Raw genomic sequence first — 17,975 nt, forward strand, 5'->3', positions numbered from 1 at the left:
GTTGTGCATAAATGAACAGACTGCTTATGTGGAACACTGCTTTGTTGAGAATAAGATGGAAATGCAGTATGCTCAGTTTAAAAGCATGGCGCTATGTAGCTAATGTGACTGTTACTGTTTAATGAAGACAACTTCAGTTAGGTACATATATATTTGAACATGTCCGTTTTTCCCCTCTTCTTTTTTAAAGTCCCCACCATGTAGTGGGCAAGAATGGTATGGGGAATGGGTTGTGAGCTTATTTTTTACCTGTCCCTCTGTCCTTTTTGTTGTTGTTGTTGTGGGGGGCACACAGTTAATGTAGAATGCCAATGGTGGAAACCACTAAAAATCATTTGGTTAAATTTGCCAGCTTTCTTGTGTACTAGTCTGAAATTAGTTTGCAAAATAAATTTGTGAGAGTGTTATCACCAGTGTTTCTCCTTCCTTCAGTTTGGCACAGGGACCAACAACACTGTCAGTGTATATGTTTGTTGTGCTGCACAACACAAGCATTTTACTATCAGTTTATTATTTTATGTAAAAAGGTTCAAAGTGTATTTCTAGTATTACATAACTCTTGCATTTCAGTTAAACTAAACAGACTATGGCTTACTTAATAAAATCTGCCCAGTGCAAGCAATGTCCAAAACTGACTACCAACAAAGCAGATTACTATTATTATTCAGATCCTTAAAAATTACAGTTACTGCAACATTCACCCAATTTTGAACGAATGACCCTTCAAATTAAATGCATATTTATCATTTGTTTTCTGCTTTCATATGCGATGATAGATAGACTTTTCAACATATCTTATTGTCCAAATATAATGTTACTGTACATGACGTGCACCAATGGGGCATGTGGAGCTTGCAAACACCTTGGCATTTGAGGGGTCAAACAGTCCTTCTGGGATTTTTAGCCTCTCTGCCCCAAAGTCACAGTTGTAGCCATTGGGCAGCTCATAGTGTACTGTGGGCATCTGGGCAGCAACCCTAAACAAAAAGAAGGATTAGCCAAAAGTTAGCTCCCCTTTCCCCCGTAAAACACATTTTACTCTTTCATTAAACACTGATCTTTTGCTTTTTCCACTCAATGTATACTGAAAGCCATTCAGTAAAGCTGACATTTCAATAGGCGGCATTGTGATGTAGTGTTTAGCACAGTTGCCTCAGACAGAAGGTCCCAGGTTCACTTACAACCTGTGCTTGGGCAGGTTCCCTTCAGGTACTCAGGCTTCCTCCCACTTCCAAAGTCACATAGGTTAGGTGTATTGGTGACTTTAAATTGACTGTAGGTGCGTATGTCTATCCTGCAATAGATTGGTGTCCTGTCCAGGGTGTACCTTGCCTCCCACTGTGACCTTTGACTGAAATAAGTGGGTTTAAAAGAAATTAAATGGATGGAAGGTTTGTGTGTGTTTCTGTAACAAAAATAAAATTACCACATTCTTAGTTTTTTTCCCCCACACGGTGAGAATCCATGTCTCACATCTTTTGTGGGTTTAAGACTACAAGCTGTCAGTATGCTGCATGTGCTCAGAGAGGCTCATGCACAAGCATCTTTTATTTGTTTTTTTCTTCTTTGACCTGCTTCAGCTTCCTGTAAGTGGTTCAAAAGTCCAAATCACCCAGAATGTGTTTTCAAGATGCTAACAAACCGGATCATGGTTCAGTTCATCTCAGACTGACAATGTCTTTTGATCAGACTAAATTTTAATCCTTTGCATTCACATGTCTTTTGATCAGACTAAATTTTAATCCTTTGCATTCACACCTGTTATTTTAGTTGGCACCAAACTGAAAGGTCTGAAGGTAAGTAACAAACAAAGTTGTGAAAGTACCCTAAAAGGTAGAATACCAATGTGGTAGAAGAGGCAAACAACTTACTGTTCATCATACGGCGAGTCGGACACCTGCAGTACAGACGCCTGGAAGTCTTGGATTACAGTCTGCAAACAGGTCCACACGTTGCCACATCCGACAAACAAAACAATATGCAAACATTCATTCACTACTGCACTGCTTACATTACACATATAGTTATGCCACGAGCGGGTGACTTGAGGAAGTTTCTCTTTTTTCTTCCAGTTGGCTGGGGCTCCTTCACGTACCGCATCCTGCAATTACAAACACACGTCCTGTTGTGCCATACAGTGTGCTATTTTCCAAGTAAAATTTTACTTACTTTCTCAAATTTCAGATTGTTTTTTAACATACAGGTTTTCAAACCTGTATGTTAAAGTGGGTGCTTCATTCATATAGTTAAAGATGGGTTCTCGAGTTCTGCGGAGCGCAGCTACAAAATACACCAGAGTCAATACAGTTCATGCCATGATATGTCAATTTTTAAAAAGACTCCTTATCACATTATATGTTGAAATGCACAGCTCAGATGGAAGGAAGCACGTGCAGAGTAAGAACAAGCAACCAGCTACTGTGCCAATCTAAATTAAACCTTCTTTGGTATATTACACTCCACACTGCACACTGTGTACTGGTTTAGGTTTACTGTAACTAATAAAGCATAAGTCATGATATGAATATTTTATTCTTGTCCTAAAAGTCCCTGTCAACATACTGGCAGTTACAATTCCCAGAGTGTGTTTGTCCCAAAGTAGCAAATAAGTGGTGGAATTTCCAAAAATTCATTTTCTATACTCGCTTATTTCAATTAAGGATCAAGGTGGGACTGGAGCCTATCCCAACAGTCAAGAGGCAGGGTACACTCTGGACAGGACAGCAATCTATCGCAGGGACAACGCATATAAACAGACAAAGTCATTCCCACCTACAGGCAATTTAAAGTTTCCGATTCACCTAACCTACAGTAGTGTTCAGAATAGTAGTAGTGCTATGTGACTAAAAAGATTAATCCAGGTTTTGAGTATATTTCTTATTGTTACATGGGAAACAAGGTACCAGTAGATTCAGTAGATTCTCACAAATCCAATAAGACCAAGCATTCATGATATGCACACTCTTAAGGCTATGAAATTGGGCTATTAGTAAAAAAATAAGTAGAAAAGGGGGTGGTCACAATAACAGTAGCATCTACTGTTGATGCTACAAACTCAAAACTATTATGTTCAAACTGCTTTTTTAGCAATCCTGTGAATCACTAAACTAGTATTTAGTTGTATAACAACAGTTTTTCATGATTTCTTCACATCTGCGAGGCATGGAGTCAACCAACTTGTGGCACCTTTCAGCTATTATTCCACTCCAAGATTCTTTAACAACATTCCACAATTCATTCACATTTCTTGGTTTTGCTTCAGAAACAGCTTTTTTGATGTCACCCCACAAGTTCTCAATTGGATTTAGGTCCATGAATTGGGCAGGCCACTCCAAAACATTCATTTTGTTGGTTTGGAACCAAGATTTTGCTTGTTTACTAGTGTGCTTGGGGTCACTGTCTTGTTGAAACACCCATTTCAAGGGCATGTCCTCTTCAGCATAAGGCAACATGACCTCTTCACGTATTTTGACATATCCAAACTGATCCATGATACCTGGTATGTGATATATATGCCCAACACCACAGTAGGAGAAACATGCCCATATCATGATGCTTGCACCACCATGCTTCACTGTTTTCACTGTGAACTGTGGTTTGAATTCAGAGTTTGGGGGTCGTCTCACAAACTGTCTGCGGCCCTTGGACCCAAAAAGAACAATTTTACTCATCAGTCCACAAAATATTCCTCCATTTCTCTTTAGGCCAGTTGATGTGTTCTTTGGCAAATTGTAACCTCTTCTGCACATGTCTTTTATTTAACAGAGGGACTTTGCGGGGGATTCTTGCAAATAAATTAGCTTCACACAGGCGTCTTCTAACTGTCACAGCACTTACAGGTAACTCCAGACTGTCTTTGATCATCCTGGAGCTGATCAACGGGTGAGCCTTTGTCATTCTGGTTATTCTTCTATCCATTTTGATGGTTGTTTTCCATTTTCTTCCACGCGTCTTTTTTCCCCCTCCATTTTAAAGCATTGGAGATCATTGTAGATGAACAGCCTATAATTTTTTGCACCTGCGTATAAGTTTTCCCCTCTCCAGTCAACTTTTTAATCAAACTACGCTGTTCTTCTAAACAATGTCTTGAACGTCCCATTTTCCTCAGGCTTTCAAAGAGAAAAGCATGTTCAACAGGTGCTGGCTTCATCCTTAAATAGGGGACACCTGATTCACACCTGTTTGTTCCACAAAATTGACAAACTCACTGGCTGAATGCCACATTACTATTATTGTGAACACCCCCTTTTCTACTTTTTTTTTTACTAATAGCCCAATTTCATAGCCTTAAGAGTGTGCATATCATGAATGCTTGGTCTTGTTGGATTTGTGAGAATCTACTGAATCTACTGGTACCTTGTTTCCCATGAAACAATAAGAAATATACTCAAAACCTGGATTAGTCTTTTTAGTCACATAGCACTACTACTGTATTATTCTGAACACTACTGTATATGTCTTCGGAAGTGGGAGGAAGCTGGAGAACCCAGAGGGAACCCACGCAAACACAGGGAGAAAATGCCAAACGCAAAATCCATATTGAAAGGACCACATCGGAAGCGAACCTGGGACCTCATAGCAGTAAGGCAGCAGTGGTAACCACTAAGCCACTGTGGTGCCCTAACAAGTGGTAGAATTTCCAAAAAACAAAACAAAAAAAAAAAACAAAAACCAAAACACACAAATATGAATAAATGACAAAACATTTAGAGGCATTTACATTGTGACATGACATAAGCGGGCTGATGCAATACCCTGACAAAAAACAAGAAGAAAAGAAAAAGCCACTCCACTTTACCTAAACATACTGCAGTGATACTTTCCAAAAGAAGACCTGAGCAGATCTCACCTTTGATGCAATCATATAAGGAGGAATTATTTCAACATTTAATTCTTGGAACAGCTCCCTGCACTGCATGCTCATGAAGTCACCTGCTAGCGGCGATTTGACAATACCTAACACAGAGAACAACAAAAGCACATGAATAAAGACAATATTCTATGTTTTATTTGAAAATATTACACACAGATTTCAGATTTCATTTATTATTGTCATTGTACATGACACCAGAAAAAAATTACTGTGTATGACAAACGCACCAACATAGTGAAGTTGACTTAGTCACTATTCATGAGATTGTTGTTACTAACCTTCAGCTTTCAACATTTTTCTCAAGTTATTCCAACTACAATTATTTCATTTTTGGTGTTATTTTCATATGCAATTTTTGGCTCTGGTGTCAAATGTTACTACAACAATGACTCAAATAATGCTGCCATAAAACTATCTTCAATGTGTGGACATGATTCAGGAGTGAGTATAATATATAGCTTCTGACTCTCTAAAGCCAGTTTCCCAATGTTGATATTGACACCAAATTGTCTGTTTTTGGTGTGTGTGTGATACCCAATCAGTGTGATCTGTGGTACAAGTAGTGTTGTCGAACATTATGAGTAATCAAGAAATTTCTAATGCCATTTAAAAAAAAATGTGATGCAATGGGAACCCAACTTAAATCAATTTTCTTTCTTCCTGTGGTCACTTTATCCAGTGAGAAAGCATTCTAGTGTGTTACTTATCTTTTACATGAAATCTGTAAAATGATTCTGTCAGATATACAGTCAACATTCTTCAAATCCTGTTCCAAATGAATAAAAGAAACTCATAATAAATTAAGATAAAAGAAAAGAAACTCATAATAAATTAAGATTAAGTTCCCAGGCTTGACTGGCAAAGGCCAAGATACTCACTTCAGCCACTAGATGGCCATTATAAGGCAAAGCACACAAGCACAAAATGCAAGGTGAAATTTAGGTCTTGCAAGCTTAAACCCCATAATATCTATGTGCCGAACCTACATGGAGAATCCAAATAGAGATGATTGTCATTTTTTTTTTTTATAATGTGATGAAAGATAATGAGTTACCTTGCTGGAGGACATAGCCATCATGTACTGGAATTGCTGTTGTATGTGTGGCTCCGCTGTCCAACACTAAGCCTGTGGAACGCCCATTAGCAAAGCTTTTGGTATTTAAAGTAAAGGAATCAACATATGGTTTCAGTGTACATTTCATACAGTACAGATCTTAAGTGAAACTGAACAAATGAAAAATGGGAGCCTGTAAACAGACCAGAAAATAAATAAATAAAAATTTTAAAACATTCGCTTAAGAGTACTGCTCTTCTTTATTCTTCTTCTTCCTGTGGATGAAGAAAAGTTGTCCTGGGGAACTGTAGAAGGTTCCCAGTTCAAACCTCACCCCTGCCACATTTCTCCATGTAATGTGGAGTTGCGTCAGGAAGGGCATTCAGCGTAAAACTTGTGCCAAATCAACTTGCAGATCTACCTTGGATCTGCTGTGACGGCCCAGAGTAAAAACAAGGGAGCAGCCGAATGGACTTACTATGAACTAAATTTGTGAAGGATACGCAGACAGCACAGCGGATTTGCAAAGAAAGAAGGCAGGAATGTTGTAATGCTCAAACATCAGTTCTGTTAGCTTCTCTCGCTTTGCTCGTGTGTTCCACTGCAGACATAAAACAGAGGTTAGCTTATTCATAACCGCTCTTGCTCAGCAGAAGCACAACAAAATTCTTCATGTGGGATAGAGGACCAGTACAAGAAACAAACTACAGTGAGCACAGGAGCCAGTGGATTTTAAAATCCTCAAATAAGCCCCTCAGCCAACCTTACTGATCATTTTATGACTACAAATGATGCTTGTTATCTGGTAGAGGGTAAAAGATGTTGAAAAATGTACTATTAAAATTGAAAATGTCACACCTTAATTACAAAAATACATTTAAATTCAACAACTACAATTAGTAACTTTCAGGAACTCATTTTACAGGACACATTCAAAGGATAAATTTGAATGTTGTGAAAACAGCCTTGACACAATCCCAAAATAAGTGACCAGTAGCTACACTGAACTTTTACAGACACTGACTCACCGACGCTTCTGACATGAGTACTGGATGCAGGCTGGGCTCAGATTTGAAATGCATCTTGTATGTGTGATCCAGAATGGCCTGGAAACTGTCCCAGTCCTCAACTACAACAGAGAACAAGACAAAACAATGACTTTTTAAAATTGTAATGAATATACCTTTCTCATTATGGGCTATTATGCAGTGCAGGAGAGAAGTCAAAGAATAATTTGTTCTAAACACTGACACTGTTGTAATTGTACATCTAATTTTGGCAACTAATGTGTTGTATAAATTTTCTTAGCACGTGTTGGCTCATAATCTTACTTTTGTATGCAAATTAAAAATGTACTGTACCCTGAGCACAGCTAAACACCAACAAAAAGGTTGATGTTAACAAAAAACAAACTTCATCTGTGGTGGTCCTGTGACAAACTGGCATGCTGTCCAGGGTGTACCCTGCCTCACGCCCTAAATGGTAAATGGACTGCATTTATATAGCGCTTTTCCACCTGAATCAGATGCTCAAAGCGCTTTACAATTATGCCTCACATTCACCCCGATGTCAGGGTGCTGCCATACAAGGCGCTCACTACACACTGGGAGCAATAGGGGATTAAAGGCCTTGCCCAAGGGTCCTTAGTGATTTTCCAGTCAGGTGGGGATTTGAACCCATGATCTTCTGGACTCAAGCCCAACACCTTAGCCACTAGACCATCACCTCCCCTAAGAATCCTGGGATAGGCTCCACCCCCACCCCCCCACCCCCACTTAATTGGAGTAAGTCTGTATAGAAAATGGGTGGTTCTTCAGTGCTGGGTCTCAGTTACACGACAGTGATCTCAAAGAAGTTCCACAAAATCTATCTAAAAGATCTTGAGGGTGCAAGTCTTCAGTTCTTCCAAACACATTAGCAGGTGATTTCACATATAATTTCATCCTGGTAAAGTGAAACTGAACCCTGCTGGCTATATCTGGAACATGTTTGAGACCAATAGTATTGAAAAATAGAGCAATGAAGAGCTTTTTTTGGATCATAATTTGAGCACCAGGCACTAATGTTCCAGGTCGGCCCTCTTAGAGACTGTGGTCCCACAGTGCCGTTCTTCTGCAATTAAGATTGGTGTCACACTCATCCCTAAATAGACTCAGCCAAACTCCTATGGACCTGATTATGATGAACACTGTCAGCAAGGTCAGTGCACCAGAATGCTTGTTTTATATCCACTGTAGCATTCTGACATGACAGAAACAGAACATGCCAAAAAATATGCTTTTGCAAGGCTCAATGTAAAGATAACTCAGTCTGGAATTTAACAGTTATTCCAACCTGACAGTAGCTGTAAAAAGAGAACCTGTGAAGCAGGTTTCACTGTATAACATTGAACAGATGTGAAGAAAAAAAAAAAGAAGAAAAGTAACATAATGACACAGGCACACGCACAATCTGGGATGGGAAGAGATGAGGGGAGGACACTGACACAATGAAATAATAGCAGTGCTGCGCTCCAAAAAAAAAAAAAAAAAAAACTGAACTTCTGACAAAAGCATGGAAATTTTCATAGAACGTGGTTATTTTAAGATAAGTGCTCTGTTAGACAAGCTTCAATTTAAGTTCAACACAACGGACAGCTCCAGACACTTGACTCACACCTGGCTTTGGTCTGGTCTTGGTTTAGACAAGATTCAGTAAGGAGAAAAATAACAATTCCGAGGCAACCTGACATTGTATGAGGTTTTTAGGAGGACAATGTTCAAGGGTATCCTGATACCCAAAAAGTAGAGTATATGCTTCTTTTACATGCCGGCAGCTTCAGGATTACCTCTGCCTATATGGAGGACCATAGCTAGTGGCCCATTAGACCTGAAAGTTTCTAAAAAATACACAACAACCCAAAGTCCACAGAGCTGCTGTAAACAGGTCTGTTGCTGCAGACAATAAAGCCAAATGTGTAAAACTACCATTGATAACTCATTTTTCTGGATGTATTTCACATCAAAATTAATTTAACCTAAAAGCAGCAGCAGAGGCCTAGTCACTGGGTCAACAAGGCAATCCTAAGGGACTCACAAAGCTACCAGTGATGTCTTTGGTCTCTATGAAAACTGCACTGGCTCCCACTGCAGGTTTCCTGCACCTTTCCACAAATGTAGCTGTACCGAGAAAACACAAGGAAGTAAGAGCTGTGACTTGATATATTCTTATGTATTTATCTAGTGTTTTAGTTCTGTGCAAGCAAAGTAGTGCAGAGACATGTATGCCCACACTAGCAAAGATCTCCACACTATCACTACTGGCAACATTTGATGCAGAGAATGTTAAGCCCTCTTTAAAATCTATACTAAATGAAAACACTGAAAATGAAACCTAAATGAAACATTCCTAGTTTTGGCACAGATGCAAACTTTTCTTACATCTTATCATTCCGTGCTGGACCGCAGCCCCGATCGCGCCCACTGCCCGCCGAGGAAGGGAAACCACGCGGAGCCCCCGCCCGCTGAGATCCCCAAACCAGCTGGCAAAGCCGCTCATGAACTCCTCGCCATTGTGGACAGCCAGCTGCAGGTGACGGGGAATGATACGAGTCTTCCCTCTGTCTCAAGCAGCACCGCCTGCCAGCTCGAGGATCCCAGCAGCCAGATACTCGAGCACAGCCACCAGGTAAACAGGGGCTCTCGCACCCACATGCCCCGCATAGCCGCCCCCAGCAGACAGTGGATACGGCTGACTGGAAACTGCAATCCAGCACAGGAGGAGCGAGTCTTCGCCTTGGTTCAGGCTTTACTGCCTGTTTTGCCTCTTCCGCTCATGATTTTGTTCTAATCCTTCGCTGCCAAAGCACAGACAAAAAATAAATAAAGGAATCAGCCAGAGAGTTGACTGATGACATGAGTTTTCTAATGACAGGAACTCAACTTTATGCTTCATTCGCAGCCTTATAGGGAGAAAGGGTCGACAATTACGATAAATCTGACTTCAGAAATCGAATCTATGTACAGTTGTATGCAAATGTTTGGGCACCCCTGATGATTTCCATGATTTTCCTTTATAAATCATTGGTTGTTCGGATCAGCAATTTCAGCTAAATATATCATATAGCAGACAAACACAGTGATATTTGAGAAGTGAAATGAAGTTTCTAGGATTTGCAGAAAGTGTGCAATAATTCTTTAAACAAAATCAGGCAGGTGCATAAATTTGGGCACCCCAACAGAAAAAAAAAAAAACTACGTCAATATTTAGTAGATCCCCTTTTGCAGAAATAATAGCCTCTAAACGCTTCTTATAGCTTTCAATGAGAATCTGGATTGTGGTTGAAGGTATTTTGGACCATTCTTCTTTACAAAACATCTCAGGTTTGTTGGTTTCTGAGCATGGACAGCCCACTTAAAATCACACCACAGATTTTTAATAATATTCAGGTCTGGGGATTGAGCTGGCCATTCCACAACGTTTTACTTGTTCCTCTGCATGAATGCCTTAGTAGATTTTGAGCAGAGTTTAGGGTCGCTGTCTTGTTGAAAGATCCAGCCCCGGCGCAACTTCAACTTTGTCACTGATTCATGAACATTGTTCTCAAGAATCTGCTGATATTGACTGGAATCCATGTGACCCTCAACTTTAATAAGATTCCCAGTACCTGCACTGGCCACACAGCATGATGGAACCACCTCCAAATTTAACTGTAGGTAGCAAGCATTTTTCTTGGAATGCTGTGTTCTTTTTCAGCCATGCATACCGCCCCTTGTTATGTCCAAATAACTCAATTTTACTTTCATCAGTCCACAGCACCTTATTCCAAATTGAAACTGGCTTGTCCAAATGTGCTTTAGCATACCTCAGGCGACTGTTTGTGGTGTGTACGCAGAAAAAGCTTCCTCTGCATTACAGCATCTCTTTGTGCAAAGTGCGCTGTATAGTTGAACGATGCACAGAGACACTATCGGCCGCAAGATCATGTTGTAGGTCTTTGGAGCAGGTCTGTGGGTTGACTATGACTGTTCTCACCATCCTTCGCTTCATCTTATCTGAGATTTTTCTTGGCCTGCCACTTCAGGCCTTAACTAGTACTGTGCCTGCGGTCTTCCATTTCCTCACTATGTTCCTCACAGTGGAAACTGACAGCTGAAATCTCTGAGATAGCTTTTTGTATCCTTCCCCTAAACTATGATGTTGAACAATCTTTGTTTTCAGGTCATTTGAGAGTTATTTAGAGGCTCCCATGTCACACTCAGAAGAGAAGAGATGCAAAGAGGGGAAACATTTGTAAATGCCCACCTTAAATACCGTTTTTCATGATTGGATTCACCTGTGTAAAGAGGTCAAGGGTCAATGAGCTTACCAAACCAATTCTGTGTTCCAATAATTAGTGCTAAATATATTCAAATCAATAAAATGTCAAGGGTGCCCAAATTTATGCACCTGCCCAATTTTGTTTAAATAATTATTGCACACTTTCTGTAAATATGAGAAACTTAATTTCACTTCTCAAATATCAGCGTGTTCGTCTGCTATATTTAACTGAAATTTCTTATCCAGACAACCAATGATTTATAAAGGAAAATCATGGAAATTATCAGGGGTGCCCAAACTTTTGCATACAACTGTATCTGAATTGACCTAAGCACAAGTTTTCACGTCTTAAATGTAAACAATGGAAGAGAAGTCAGCCAGAGAATCAACAGTGATTACAAGCACAGAGCATGCATTTTCCACTGACAGTGCGAGACCGCTGCAGCGCTTCAACCTTCCAAGATGGGCAGGTCAGTGCTTTAGGTCATGTGATCAAAATACCTGTCTAAATAGTTCCACAGAAAACAAATGCACACAAACGTGCTGACAGGCGACAGCTTAATGTTAACTTTAACTTTGAAATTGCCTTAGACACGCTAATGCGTTAGCACTGCTGTCATTTTTAAGTTATATACTACATCTATCAACTGTTTCAGAAGACCATAACAGGTCAGTTTAACATAAAAAGGAAGTATTACTCACAGACATATGCTCTTTAGGATGTAGTAAGGAAAAAATGAAGACAATTCTGCAGGGCGGGCAGGAGCAGCTCCGGTACGAAGAAAATAGCTCCGCGCTTACACTTCTGGCCCCCCAAAAAAGTGCCGCAATGCAAGGCCCCTCTGCAAATCTGTGTCTGTCACCGGGACTTGAGCCAACCCTGTTAATGTCTTCCTTGTTAAGACAACAAAGCTCAAATATGTTACTGCATACATCCATAATGATGAGGAGAGGCTGTGTGTCTTCTGCAGTGGCGCAAAGTTGTATATTAACTGAAGGAAGCAATAAAGCACGGTTGGTCATCCCTGTTTTCACCTTTATCCTAGATAATTGAGCAATTCTACATATTGCTCATGATTGTGAAACGTTCATGTAATGGTTCAAATTCAGAACAAAACAGTCTAATCATGGGGGTCAGGCTGACAGTATTACAAATATTTATTCCAGAGTTAATATCGTACTGTGACACACAGGGTCTAAACAGCCTATGATTACAGTCTGCTCACATAATAGTAACCTAGTAGTAGTATGATCCTAAGTAGTATGATCAACAGTCATCACAGCCTGGCAGTACATGCATTATGTCATAAATATGAATTGTCCATGCACATCATGTTGCCATTCACTTCAGGGCTGTGAAATCTGAGGAAAATTTACAAAGGGTCTGGGGGCTCCCAGGGGGCATAGGCCCCCAGGAGCCGGCATCAAATTAATAAAATAAAATAAAAAAAAAATTAATAAAAAATTAATAAAAAATTAATTTGGTTTCTGGGCTCTGTGGGATCCCAGAAACCAAATTAATTTTTTATCTAATGATACATTTTCAGCATCTCCTGGAACAAAAAAAAAAATGTCCAAATTAGTGCATATTTAAATGACCCTGTATTCAACCTTTCATTTGAACCGTTAACGATCGTGTTGAAATAACAGAATATGATGTGGAAGTAGGACCTGAATTGATTTTTCTTTTAATCATAAACCAAATGATGCATTAACTCAGAGCAATTAAACTACATGAAATTCATTAAGACTGAAAAGACTGTTACAGCATTTCAAAAACCATAGCTAAAGCTTGGAGAATATTTTGAAAATCATGGTAAAATATAAATAACACACCGCATAGTAAAAAAGCCACATTCTTGTGTAAATTCCTGTAAATCCACTCAAAGCCATAGTGTCTTTTTCACATGAAAAAAAGGTCTACATTAATAAAAACTCATTTACATTCTTGTGTAAATTCATGTAATTCCATTCAAAGCCAGTCTTTTTTTCCAATGAAAGAAAGTCTAGATTAATGAAAAAAGTCACATAATCTTTTCTAAAATCCTGTTTTAACAGCACAATGTTTATTTTCCAGAGAAAAAAAATTCTTACGGTGTTTCCTGAGGGTACAGTTCACTTTTCCCGTTTCTTTTGTCTTTCAGGTGTGTTGATGAAGCCAGCGACAATTCCATGGATTCTTGTCCTTATTGTATGGCCTTGCCTTACAATATAAAGTGCCTTGGGACAACTGTTTGTTGTGATTTGGCGCTATATGAAAAAATTGATTGATTGATTGATTGATTGATCACACTTTTTCAAAGACTTTCTCGCCATCTTCTCTCTGTCCGACAGCAGTCCATGACACAGACATGCTGCACAATCCTTCTTTTAAAAGCTTTAGAGCTCTAATGGTTTGCGATGGCCATATGTTACGTTTAGCTTAAGCTTCGCGCAGGAGCTACACAGTGTCGTCGCAGCAACCAACCAGTCCCGCTTTACGACAACTGTTGCAACAGCCAGGCTTTGACAGAGGAATTTTTCTCCTCAGATCCACAGAGTTTCAAGGAGAAAACTTTTGTAAGTCCACGGACTTATAAAACTTGCACGATGTCGTAAAAAAAGAACACTTTGCGATAGACATTTATACTCAGTGACGATCACAGAGTAAAACACTAACACCCCCCCCCCCCCCCCCCCCATGATGAAATCTGAGGAATTTTGCGGGTCCGCAGAGTTTTCACAGCCCTGTCACTTGTTCCACATATCAATCATAGAAATCATAGAAATGTACTAAAATGTTCTTTGGCTATTAAGTGTGATTAAGCAGGTAAACACTCACTCATGCCATTCTTGAGCGGCGACATGACCTCCATACTCTCCCTGGGTACCTTCAGTTGGTTGGTGTCAATATAGTAGGTGGTGCCACTCTGCTTGCCCTTATCACCATCCGTCTCCATCGGTGTACTGCCATCCTCTCGGTCGAGGGTCACACCAATCACTGTGGGGAAGTCCGCCTGAGCAGAGCCAAAGCAAGCAGGATGATACAGGTACAATTGATATAATTAATTCTTCATATCAAAACAACATCTGCACACTTGATTCCAAAATTAACAGATGTTATCTTACACCAACTATAACAACTGAAAATCAAAGGAAATATTGTCACCAGTATTTTCTAGAGACATAAAAAATTGTTATCCTTTTGGCTGCTTCTGTTTGTTCTGGCTGCCACAGCCACTAGTCGGATACAGCTGTGGCAACCCCGAGGAAAAATCTGAATTAATTTTAATATCCACTCATCTTCAGTAGTGCTGTTAATTCCATAAAACTAGGTATTTGATGCAATCTGCAATCCGGAACACATTAATAACAACTTATTATGGTGTTACAGACTCATGTTGATGTTAAACTCCACTGATTTTGCTGATTAACAGCATTAATGGCATTAATGATGTGAGTGCAGAGAATTGCTGTAACTCCTGCATGAAATGTGATTGAGACCACTATTCTAGCACTTATATAATACTAACATTAAATAGTCCAACAAGCAACAGTGGCCTTGGTGGCCACTAGGACCCTGCGATTAGCAACAAGATTTCATAACTTGCATGCAAATTAAAACCTCACTTTACATGTGCCCGCAGACCGTTAAACAGCATATATATCTACACCACAGATAAAATAAAAAACAACCCAATACTCCAGAATTATCTGAACTCAATTTATGTTTTGTCTCCAGGGAGACAGACCTCATTTTCTGACATTGGCGTACCTCCAGGGGGAGGACAAAGATGCAGAGGGGAAAAAAAAAACAAAAAAAAGAAACATAGGTTTTCAGGTCATTTGAGTCACTCGTGTACCTTGGGACAGTCTTCTCCTGCATAGCCAGCTCTTACTGAATATGAGCCGATGTCAAACACCAAGGCTCCCACCTCATCTGCAGAAATGAAATAAGTGCTATGAACATGACTAACTCCAAAATAAATTCCACATTGACCTTACTATTACCATCAACTGCAGTCACCATTCAGAAAATATACGATAATCACTGCATTGTTGGTCTTAATGTAAATACCTGGAATATTATGACACTGGCATTTTTGTCAACGTTCCTGAGAATATATCATTTACTGCCAGGAAATTACTGTGAACTTTTTAACGCAGTGATTTATCCTAATTTCAATGTTTTCAACTGCATTTGTGGTATTCAATTCAATTTCAATTTATTTTCATTTATATAGCGCCAAATCCCAACAAAGTTGCCTCAAGGCGCTTCACACAAGTAAGGTCTATCCTTACCAACCCCTAGAGCAAGCACACAGGTGACAGCGGTAAGGAAAAACTCCCTGGTAAAACAAGCATCACTGTATCCCTACAAAAACAGTGTTAACACCAATTTAGACAGACTGGAAATCAGTGTGGGACATGAGTGTAAGCTGGAGTTCCCCTTTCCTATATGAGGTTGCCTGTGATCCCACCTGCATCTGTTTTAAATAGTGCACCCTTGACACAAATCCCATGTGCATTTCAACATTTGCACTCACACACCATCTCCACCAGGGGAAATGTCTTGGTTGGGCTGTGTACATCAGAGGTGATTTCTCTACAACTGCAAGTGAAGCTCAGCTTCACCCAAAATGTCAAAAATTAAATGGTCAATTATGTATAGTTGTGTATATGTTAGAACACGTTCATCTCGAAGACGAGTTCGTTCAGAATCAACTACTTATCACAAATCAACAGACACGATTTTGTTAACTTCTCATACACTCCCGTAGCATCAATGTCATGGATGCTACGGGATGCCAATGTCATGGGGGGTGGGGGGGGGTGGTGGTGAATGGAGCTGTGGGCTGATCTTGACGCTTAGCTTCCGCATGGTGATTGGAGGATCAGTTGAATCCCGTTTTGATTAACAATTATTTTGAGATATACACTGTCAATCATAGGGAGCTCAGTCCCATCACAAATTTTGCAAGTGAAGTTCAAAGACGAACTGCAACCCATTTCTTGGTATTTTCTTGGTGAAATTACTTAACCACTTCCATTGTTCATTTTTTGCACTGTAAACAAAAAACAAACACTCATAGCATTTCCTTGTTTCAGTTTAACATAATGTAGTGTGTTGGGGTAGCAGAAGTTTGGGTTTTCCCAGCATGCACTGTTTAGCATGTTTACTAATAAAACTGGCAGTTAATGCCATTTCTCGCATGTTATGTGGTTTACATTCATTGCGGTTACTGTTCTTTATGTTTTTTATTTAATCTTCTGAGTTACCGTTGTAACCTGAAGTATTTGTTTTGCCACACAATGAGTGTGAATGTTAGCACAGCTAATGACCTTCCATCAGCATGTGTACAATGTCAGTGTTTAATGATAAAGGGCAGGGTCTCGGTGTGGTGCAGTGTTTGGGGGCGCATGAGAGCAGATGGGTTATTCCATGAGTAGGGACGGGTATCGAGAACCGGTTCCTTTCAGGTATCGTTAAGAAATGATTCGATCCACCGACATCAATAAGCTTTGTGCTTAACGATTCTGTTATCGGTCCTTCAGAGTGGCCGTTGTTTTGGGGCGTGTTTGTCAGGAAAATGATAATTTATCTACATTGATTACAGACCCTGCAGCGGGTCCGTGATCAACTTTTCTGCAGGGCGGTTTTGCTCTGAACCTTGAACCAATTGAAGCAGTGGTTCGCAGATTGAAGCAATGCTTCGATCTGTTGCTTCGTTTATACTTTCTTTCTTTCGCTTAATTTTCCCCCGCTAAAACCCTAAAGAGCATACGTCTGTGAGTATTATTTACCTTTTCTATGTTAAACCGACCTGTTATGGTCTTCTGAAACAGTTAATAGATGTATTTTATAACTTAAAAACGGGAGCGATGCTAACGCGTTACCATGTCTATGGCATCCATCCATCCATTTTCTTCCGCTTTATCCGGAGTCGGGTCGCGGGGGCAGCAGCTCAAGCAAAGCCGCCCAGACCTCTTGATCCACACACACCTCCTCCAGCTCCTCCGGGGGAACCCCAAGGCGTTCCCAAGCCAGCCGAGAGATGTAGTCCCTCCAGCGTGTCCTGGGTCTTCCCCGTGGCCTCCTCCCAGTGGGACATGCCCGGAACACCTCTCCAGCGAGGCGTCAAGGGGGCATCCAGAAAAGATGCCAGAGCCACCTCAACTGACTCCTTTCAACGTGGAGGAGCAGCGGCTCGACTCTGAGCCCCTTCCAAGTGACCGAGCTCCTCACCCTATCTCTAAGGGAGCGCCCAGCCACCCTGCGGAGGAAACTCATCTCGGCCGCTTGTACTCGCGATCTCGTTCTTTCGGTCATGAGCCAAATCTCATGACCATAGGTGAGGATCGGAACGTAGATCGATCGTTAAATCGAACGGTAAATCGTTCAGAACCTCCATGACCAGTAAAAGATCAAGGACCGTGACGTTGCCCGGTATGGCGGAGCCGGGGTCCCACCCTGGAGCCAGGCCTGGGGTTGGGGCTCGCGCGCAAGTGCCTGGTGGTTGGGCCTTAGCCCATGGGGCCCGGCCGGGCTCAGCACGAAAGAGTGACGTGGGCCCGCCCTCCTGTGGGTTCACCACCTGCAGAGGGGGCCATGGGGGTCGGGTGCAGAGAGGATTGGGTGGCGGTCGAGGGCAGGTGGCCCGGCGGCCCGGTCCATGCTCACAGCCCCTGGCTGTTGGGACGTGGAATGTCACCTCGCTAGGGGGGAAGGACCCTGATCTTGTGCGGGAGGTTGAGAGATGGGGACTCCAT

General features: G+C 40.9%; 1 protein-coding gene across 1 annotated transcript in view; it reads right to left on the reverse strand.

Moving 5' to 3' along the window:
* Positions 1 to 17,975, reverse strand: part of actl6a (actin-like 6A) — a 37,314-nt gene that overhangs the window by 5,818 nt on the left and 13,521 nt on the right. The window contains exons 2-10 of the mRNA XM_034179905.1: positions 15,068 to 15,144; positions 14,047 to 14,221; positions 6,956 to 7,056; positions 6,431 to 6,528; positions 5,928 to 6,022; positions 4,850 to 4,956; positions 2,012 to 2,101; positions 1,872 to 1,933; positions 863 to 977 (exon numbers count right to left, since the gene is read on the reverse strand). Coding sequence (XP_034035796.1) covers positions 863 to 977; positions 1,872 to 1,933; positions 2,012 to 2,101; positions 4,850 to 4,956; positions 5,928 to 6,022; positions 6,431 to 6,528; positions 6,956 to 7,056; positions 14,047 to 14,221; positions 15,068 to 15,144 — 920 coding nt within the window. The remainder of the gene's footprint in view (positions 1 to 862; positions 978 to 1,871; positions 1,934 to 2,011; positions 2,102 to 4,849; positions 4,957 to 5,927; positions 6,023 to 6,430; positions 6,529 to 6,955; positions 7,057 to 14,046; positions 14,222 to 15,067; positions 15,145 to 17,975) is intronic.

This window comes from Thalassophryne amazonica, chromosome 10 (genome assembly GCF_902500255.1).
Source record: "Thalassophryne amazonica chromosome 10, fThaAma1.1, whole genome shotgun sequence".
NCBI lineage: Eukaryota > Metazoa > Chordata > Actinopteri > Batrachoidiformes > Batrachoididae > Thalassophryne > Thalassophryne amazonica.